A 9,132-nucleotide genomic window follows, 5' to 3' on the forward strand; every position below is an offset into this window, starting at 1 on the left:
ATGTATAACTTTTGTATCATATCAAGTAAAAATCTAAAATGATAAGAATTTTTTGATTTTGATTTTTTTTTTTTTTTTTGCGAAACGGTCTTGAAAGAGGGGGGGGCAAGGGGGGTCCCAATAACAGCAAAACAGCAAATTGATTTGGCTCATAACAGATAACAAGGAATTAAAATGGACAAAAACAGATAACAGTAAAAGAAATATTAAAATAATTCGGTCTTTGACAAATCAGTATTTCTTATTACGGATATAATCCTTTGTAATGCATTCCATTTTCTATGACTATGTTTTTAGTATTAATTTATGTATCTAGAATGTGTTTAAATTACTACTCAATATATTATAATATTTTTTACACGCTGGTTTACGGAACGTATTATGGTATACTGTTGTCCGTCTGTTGTCAACATGTCGGACATTAACTCAAAAATTTTAACCAATTTGCATTTAACTTTGGGAAATTGTTTATATCTATTGACGTGAGCTCTCTTTTTGTTTTTTTTATAAATTTTAGATTTTAAGTTTCTGGGTAATGGGTTTTTATTCAATAAAATTGGTGTTTTTTTTCAGTTTTCTGAGAATATCTCAAAAATGCTTTCACAAAGCAAGGAATTTTGGTGAATTGTTTATATCTATTAACATGAGGTCACTTTCAATTTTTATAAATTTTAGATTTTACGTTTCCGAGTTAGCGGGTTTTATTAATTAAAAAGGGGGGATTTTCCAGTTTTCAGACATTAACACAAAAATGTTTTCAGCAGTTCTCACGAAACTTTGCTGAAATGTTTATAACTATTTTTGTAAACTCCCTTTCGATTTTTATTTATTTAGATTTTATGTTACTGAGTTAAGGGATTTTATTTATTAGAAAAAGGTGGTATTTTCTTGTTTTCAAAAATAACTAAAAAATGCTTTCAGCAGTTCTCATGAAACGTTGGTTGTTTATATTAACTGAAGATCCTTTTGTTGCTAATAAAAAAATGACCTAAAAGAGTTTGAATATTCTGACTTTTTCTAAATGACCATTTAATGAGGTGTGTGAATTTTTCTTAATAAGACTATGAGGCAAAGTGGTATATATATTTAGGGTAGCAAAATCAAAAGCACCAATTATAAGCATGCAATTTATCAAGTACTTCGAACGAATTTTTACACTCCAAAAGCAATTTATTCCACTATTTTCAAAGGCCTTATTTGAACAATTTTTAATCAGCTGAGGTTTTTGATTGTACCAAGTGTACTAGTAAGTAGAATACATAGTTTAGTAGGGAAACAATGGCTTGAAACGAAAGAAATCTTTGTTTGTAATGAGTTATGTGCAGCTTCGGACCCAAGTACATCGTTGGAACTTTCATTGTACAATGCATTTGGTTCTGCTTTGAAAAGAATCACACAGCTGAGTCTATGTACCATATTATATAAAAGGTTAACTGGTTGTTATATAGGACCTAGTCCTTAATTGAGATCCTTGTCAGATATTCCTAGCCATATGTTTCCCTTTTTGTCATATTAAGAATTGTTTTAATTTAATATGTTCGTACGGGAAACCAGGAACATTATTCTCATACAAAAAATTAAGATAATTCTAAATACACATTCATAGAAAAATGGAATTTATTACAAAGGATAATCATAAAATATACTTGAATTGTCCTGGACCTCACTTCTGTGATGGGTAAATGTTAATGGAATCCTTCTCTGAATACGGTACAAACATATTAGTAGTGGTAGACCCCAATGTCCAATGATCTTCAGTTTATACCGAATATTGACTGTCAAAAAAAAAATGCTAACATTCCAATTTTCAATAACAGTTAACAGCAAATACATTATCACAATAACAGATAACAAAAAAACTAATAGCCCAATAACAGCTAACAAAGAATAAGACAATAACAGCTAACAGCAAATATATTTTCAAAATAACAGATAACAAAGAATTAAATTGCCCCATAACAGCATAACAGTTAAACCCCTTGCCCCCCCTCTTGAAAGACGTTTCTTCCATTTTTCCCGTTCGGCCTTGGTCTATTCACTCACTCAGCTGCTCATGTACACTTTTCGGCCCTGTAATAAAAGTCGTTTTGGCCATTTATTAACATTATTTTAAAAAGTAATTTAATTGATATTTTCTTAATTATACATTTGATACATTTAAAAAAATTCTATACCATTAGAAATATATATTTTTTTATTTTTTAAATAGTTTTTACATATAAGTGCAAGCCCGGTTCTGGTTCACACATTTTTGTACTTATCTTTTGTGATAATAGGAAAACTCTAGAGGAGTTTTGTACAATCCGAAAGACAACAACATGGAATCTGAAATTTTGGACACCCGTTTTTCAATTCAAAACATGACAAATGTAGACTCAGAAAATGACAATGAAACACCTAATGATGATACAAATGAAAACATAACAGATGTAGACTCAGAAAGTGAAACCGAAACACCTTCTGATGACACAAAGAAAAGAGATAAGAAGAAACGAAAGAACGAAGATCCTGGAATAGTATACCTGAGTCGTATTCCTCCTTTGATGAATGTCAAAATTATCAGAAACATGTTTTCTGTTTATGGAGACGTTGGAAAAATCTTTCTCCAGCCTGATGGTAGGGATGATACTTTTAATAGATCTTTGTTCAAGCAAAAACACTCAACAATAACACCAAATTAGGCTGTGTATAAATACAAATTTACAATCATACATAATTAACAGTTAATAATTAATTATCAAATTAATAAAAAAAAAATCTATATAATAATTCCTCAAATTTTATTCCAGAAAATAGAATTATTTGGTAAACATGGTAAATGTATATATACATGATATACATGATATACATGTACATATAAAAAATATCTAATAATTCAACTGAAATCCTTATAAAAATTGGGCACGAGCGTGTAGGGTGAGAACAGACTTTAGAGGCATCATGTGAGGTGCAAACATGTAGAGTGGCAAAGGGTATTGGGCGTGAAAGGAGTATTGTGTCTGTTTGTCATAATATTATATACATACAAACATTTTGGATGTTCAATAGCAGTTCATAATTGGGCAGTAAGTCAGTGCGCTAAAGCTTTTAAAAGTACATGTACCCTTAGGAATTGTTCTGTAATCAAATATGCATCAACTACTCTTACTATCAGACAAACTCAAAGGTCAACATGTACAATATCAGGTAACCTGATTGGTTTTCTTTAGAGTTAGAATATAAGTGCACTTTAAAATCCAGTAAAGTTTTTAATTTTCTTGCTAAACATAAAAGGTATCCGGTCGTTCCGGCCCCAAACCGATCCGGCCCCAAGTCAATCCGGCCCAAAGTCGATCCGGCCCAAGTCGATCCGGCCCCATACACACAAACTTTAACAGTATAAATGAAATTTGAAAAAAGTGTCTGATCGATGATGGATGACAACAGGTCAGTGAAGTATTGGACCAGGAGTACCAGTTAAAGAACTATTTTAAATTGATACGAAAATTAGTGTTATTGTGTCTGTTTGTATCGCAGTTTCTACATTTTTAAATTATGAAGTTATTTTCAATGATAATTTTTATTTTATTCAGTTCACAAACAGAATAGCTAAATAAATATTTACAGTCCAATGGACCTATAAAATTTAACGCATCATAATGACTTATTTAATCAAATCATTAGTCTATAATTGGTTTGTTTATTCAACAGTAGTCTGCTGATTATGAACTAAGGTAATGCCACTCGTAATCACTTAATTCAATCCAATGCTGATTAATTAAAGTTACGTAATCTGTTTTTCAACAAGCTCTTTCTGGTTTGATCTTCTGGTTGGTGTATATCATAATAATTATTTGTATTTTTTTAAGTTACATCATAGGCTTCTATAACATGTAAAAATATTCTATTCTATTCTTTAACACTTTTTTTTTGTAACATCGGATATGGTCAATATATTTTTTTTATTTTGACAATATTTTGAATAGTTGTGTGTAGATTATATCAGCACTCTTTTATAGAAAGGATTCGGCAAATCAAACAACATTTCTCAATTTTAGAAATTTTAAGAACTTAAAAAGAAAAACAAAGTTTATATGTATCAGCTTAGGGATCGGCTTGTACCGTTCATGTACATTGTATGTAACTATTTGTTATTATATGTTACACAAGATGAAAGACTTGTTAGGATCACATTCAATTGAAAGAAAATGCTAATTACTGCTGATTAATGTTGATGTCTGAATTCTTTTATATACGTTATAATATAATTATACCCAATAATCATGAAAACTTGTAATAAAGACATAATCAACCTATATTGTTTTATACTCATCTAAAGAAAATATTTTTCAAAGGCCTTTTTTACTTGTTTATTACCGTACACCTTTAACATTTTAATAAAAATGATAAACATTTATGAATTACAATTAATATATATTTATTTTTATTCCTTAGAAATATTTTTTTTTTCATTGGGGCCGGATCGACTTTACATATGGGCCAGATCGACGTGGGGCCGGATCGACGTGGGACGGATCGACTTGGGCCGGATCGACGTGGGGCCGGATCGACCCGAAAGCAACATAAAAGATTTTTGAATTGTAGTTATCTAGGGCATGCTATGCCTTAAAACTTTTCCAGATGCTTTTAAGGTGAAAATGCAGCTACATTTATTTTTGACGAATGGTCCCCATGAACAAAATGATGAACTTTACCAGAACATGGAAATATGTTAAAACTCTTCAAAAATGATTGTCTTTGTTGTTACATTTGTTTTTATCAACCATCATGAAAATGTTGCAAGAACTGTAAATAAAAAGTGAGTTGATATGATCAAATCCTTTTATATCAGTCAGGGGACTTTCTGAAATAAGTGATTTTAAATCACTTATTTGAGTATCAAATTTGAGGTTTTGTCACAAATTGGGATTTTGCAGTTTTTTCAAAATTTTAAACACATAGGTTTAAATAATATCTGTTAATTAGTAAAATAAAAAAATATGAACTTTTTGCTTCTTTTCAGTAGGAAGGTTTATGCTTTTGATGCTATCATTTAGCTGAAAATTCTATTTTAGTTGAAAAAATGCTATAATAATGGCTTTACATAATGAACTGATACTTTCTTAAAAGATTTTTCACAGCAGTGGGAGTATTTTTCCTGTGAAATTCAAGGTTTTATCTTTCAGATTATGTAATAAAATTCTACTAGTACTGTTCGCAATAAAAATGTCACTGTTCCCGGATGTTGAAATAAGTGGGGGTTATTGAACAGATATATCATGTTAAGGAGGGGTATTTGCGAAAAATACCAGTCGAGAGAATGTTAAATTTCACGAGCCGTAAGGCGAAGGAAATTCATTCTCAAGACTGGTATTTTTCGCAAATACCCCTCAATAACATGATATATCTGTTTAATTGCACCGAATGTTAATGTACTAAAACGCATTGATGATCGTGAAGTTACAAGCGTCCAGTTGGATAGAGTATTTTTTGGCAAATACCATGGCAGAGAGGGTAAAAAAGGCATATCCTTTTAAAAAATACCCCGGCGGCGTTAAAAAAGAACGATATTCATTTGATAAAAGTAAATTGGTGAAAAATACACTGGCTATTAACCAATCAAAACCCCGGATTCTTACATAAGGTGTAATTATAACAGAATGATACTTAAAGAAGTGATTTTTGGGAAGGAAATTGAGGTCTGATACCTAAACAAGTGATTTTTATGTCATTATCCTAGATTCAGTACAAGGTCATCACCTGAAATGACCTGGTTATCCTAGACAACACAGATGTTGGTTCTGATAAGTTTAGAAACATAATTAGTACCTGGATCATTAGTATTCTATATTTAAAGCTACAATAAAATTAAATCACTTCTTCTAGTGATAAATTTGTTCTACTTACATACATTGTAGGTGAATTAAAGAAAGACAACTCTAACTTCCAACCTTTATGGAAATAATGTTACTTGAATCAGTGATTTAGAAAATCACTTGTTTAAGTAAGTCCCCTGACTGTATATAAACAATGGATCAATGTTGGTCTCTAGCATATAGAGTACTAATTAAGACATTCCAGACCAGATTGAGTCATGTATTTGTTAGTAACCCCCAAAAAATTCATGTGTTTCAGCTAACTTGCTGAATAAGATAAGGTAGGTAGGTAGGTAGGTAGGCAACATGATTTTACAAACATTTTTTTGCAGGTTACTACTAGAGAATCAGTCTTACTGTAATAGTTATCAAAGTTACCAGGATTATAATTTAGTACGCCAGACGTACGTTTCGTCTACATAAGACTCATCAGTGACTCTCATATATCAAAATATTTATGAAGCCAAACAAGTAAAAAGTTGAAGAGCATTGGGTACCAAAATTCCAAAAAATTGTGCCAAATACGGCTAAGGTAATCTATGCCTGGAATAAGAAAATCCTTTGTATTTCGAAAAATTCAAAGTTTTGTGTGAACAGGAAATTTATAAAAATGACCACATTATTGATATTCATGTCAACACTGAAATGTTGACTACTGGGCTGATGATGCCCTCAGGGACGAAACGTCTACCAGCAGTGTCATCGACCCAGTGGTTTAAATAGTTATCAAAGTTACCAGGATTATAATTTAGTACGCCAGACACACGTTTCGTCTACATAAGACTCATCATTGACGCTCATTGTAACAGTGCTAATTGCAAAATGGCATAAAAAGTGTTAGGGTAGGCACTTAACATTAGGGTAGATGGGGTTTTGCTGAAACACATGTATTTGATTTTGACCTTAGTTGTGACTAACAATAGCAAATATAAGAAATAAACACCAAGTTTATTATTGTTTCCTCCCTTTCAGATAAAGCAGCCAATACAAAGAAAGGCAGGATGTTCACAGAAGGATGGGTGGAATTTGAGGACAAGAAGGTGGCAAAAAGTGTGGCAACTAAATTAAACAGTAAACAAATAGGTGGTAAAAAGAAAAGTAGATGGTATGATGAAATGTGGACATTGAAATATTTACACAGGTATTTGTACAATACTAATATTAGGGCTAACTGTTCAAGAATAAAACAATAAATGGACATGACAAGGTAATAACCATTTAACTTTCAGAGCTGGGGGTTAATATAAAAAAAGAATATGTGGTATGATTGCCAATGAGACAATTGTCCATAAGAGACCAAAATGACACAGACATAAACATTAAGTTTTTTTCCAAAATTTTTTTATTCTGATCCCCAATTTATAGATGAAAAAAATATTCTGGTCAAGCACATGGCAAAAAAAATAATCTGATTGCTAGTTCCCCCCATACATTTTTTTACATGTACCTGCTTATAGTATTAAATATTGAAAAAAAATTTAATTGGTCATGAAGAAAAATTCAATAAATGTGATCCCTTTTGAGAAAAATTTTCTTACTGAGAAAATTAAAGCTAAGTTTACGAAGTATTTTAGTGCAGGAGACAATAAAACTTAATACTAACAGTCATACACATGTATCTTTTATATTCATTGTAGATTTAAGTGGGGACATCTGAATGAAAGGTTAGCGTATGAGAGAGCAGTGCATAAACAGAGGATGAGAACTGAAATAGCTCAGGTCAAACGGGAGGCAAACTTTTATATTCAAAACGCAGAGAAAAGTCGAACAATTAAACATATAAAGGAAAGAAAATTAAAAAGAGGAGAAAAATTTGATGAACCAAGTAGTGACAGATCTATTGAAGTTTCGCAGAGATCGACAGAAGAGGAAATTATGAATAAAAGAAAAAGAAAACTGTCAGCAAGAATTTCAGATAAAACAATGAAAAAAACAAAAGGGACAGAAACTGAATTAGTGAATAAGAAATCACTTGCAGCACAGAAGTCATTCATAAATAAATTATTTTCTAAGTCATCAGCAGCAAGTGACGAAGATTAATGAAATAAAACTGTAAACATTTATCTTGACCTTCATATGTCCTTCAGGCCAAAAGTAAAAGAGCATATAATGTATCCTTTGATACTAAATTTTATAAAACAATTACTTTCTTTACAACTTTATTAAATTTTTGTTTTGAAATAATCCAACAGAAGGCTATTTCTTATATTATGAACAATGCTAGTAGCCATACTCATGATGATGAAAGGTCAATATTTATCTTCTCAGTGTTTCTATTGGTATTGAAATATCAAGATCATTGACAGGGCGAAATTTATTGCTTAAAATGTAAGCTTCATTAGTTTGTATTTCATATGGATTGAATGAATTATTTATTTCTTCAATTGGAAATAAAACATTTCATGCTTCTTTTCATGAGGGGGGGTAGGAGGGGCCCTGATCCAGAAATCCTGGGCTTAAAAAACACGAAATCCAGAAATCCCGGGCTTAAAAACAAAAATCCTGAGGTCCAGAAATTTGAAAAAAAGAATTCCCGAAAGGGTCAGTCCCGAAATCCTGAGCTTAAAAACACCTGATCCCGAAGTCCCAACAAAGGTCCTATCCCCCCTCTTTCATCATCTCATACTCAATCGTATATTGTTCATTGTATTGTGCATTAATTTATAAGTTAAAAAAGACTTGTATGAACGTTTAATTCATTGTGGTTGATCTGAAACAGGTAACTTTTTTTTCCTGCGTTAAAAGTACGAACCCAAACAGCATAAACATACACATTATTTTTCTGATAAAAAGTAAAAACATGAGTTAAGTACTTCATCATATAATTTGAAGTTCACACAATTATATTTTTACAGGTAGGATTGGATACATGAAGTAATAAAATTAAAAGTTTAAAGTTAATATGTCATTTAGATTTATATTTTTGAACCTGGACCCTTCAGGTTAATGTGTGAAACCAGACTAATTTACTTAGTAAATATTCAGAATGATAATTACCTGCTTTTCATATCTACCTAAATTGCAAGAAGAATCTTCATTGGAGTTATTGTCCTCAGTTTTTGTCTTGCCTGCCACAAAATTAGCAATATGTGAGACATTGGTATTATACAATCTGACAGCAATGGTGTAAACTATTTGGTAAAGCTTTATATTTCAGAAGGTAGAAAACATGGATTCTTTCTTAATTTGTGTGCAAACACCTTATGTAACAAAACTTCTGTCTTGTCATATGTCAATTGTCCTTGACCTCATTTTCATTGTACAGTATTTTTAAAAA

General features: G+C 31.1%; 1 protein-coding gene across 1 annotated transcript; it reads left to right on the forward strand.

The window, feature by feature from the left end:
- The first annotated feature begins 2,293 nt into the window (after positions 1-2,293).
- Positions 2,294-7,918, forward strand: LOC143054601 (uncharacterized). Its single transcript, XM_076227615.1, has 3 exons — positions 2,294-2,616; positions 6,828-6,996; positions 7,493-7,918. Exons 1-3 carry the CDS (start codon positions 2,319-2,321, stop codon positions 7,893-7,895), a joined length of 870 nt encoding a protein of 289 aa, XP_076083730.1. The 5' UTR covers positions 2,294-2,318; the 3' UTR covers positions 7,896-7,918.
- Positions 7,919-9,132: the final 1,214 nt, after the last annotated feature.

Source organism: Mytilus galloprovincialis, chromosome 12 (assembly GCF_965363235.1).
Source record: "Mytilus galloprovincialis chromosome 12, xbMytGall1.hap1.1, whole genome shotgun sequence".
Lineage (NCBI taxonomy): Eukaryota > Metazoa > Mollusca > Bivalvia > Mytilida > Mytilidae > Mytilus > Mytilus galloprovincialis.

What these genes read in the sequence shown, in the direction of transcription:
- LOC143054601 (XM_076227615.1), top strand. Translation starts at nt 2,319, where the DNA reads ATGGAATCTGAAATTTTGGACACCCGTTTTTCAATTCAAAACATGACA. An exon ending in AATCTTTCTCCAGCCTGATG is followed by an intron (nt 2,617 to 6,827) that starts GTAGGGATGATA and finishes CCTCCCTTTCAG; the next exon opens with ATAAAGCAGCCAATACAAAG. An exon ending in ACATTGAAATATTTACACAG is followed by an intron (nt 6,997 to 7,492) that starts GTATTTGTACAA and finishes TATTCATTGTAG; the next exon opens with ATTTAAGTGGGGACATCTGA.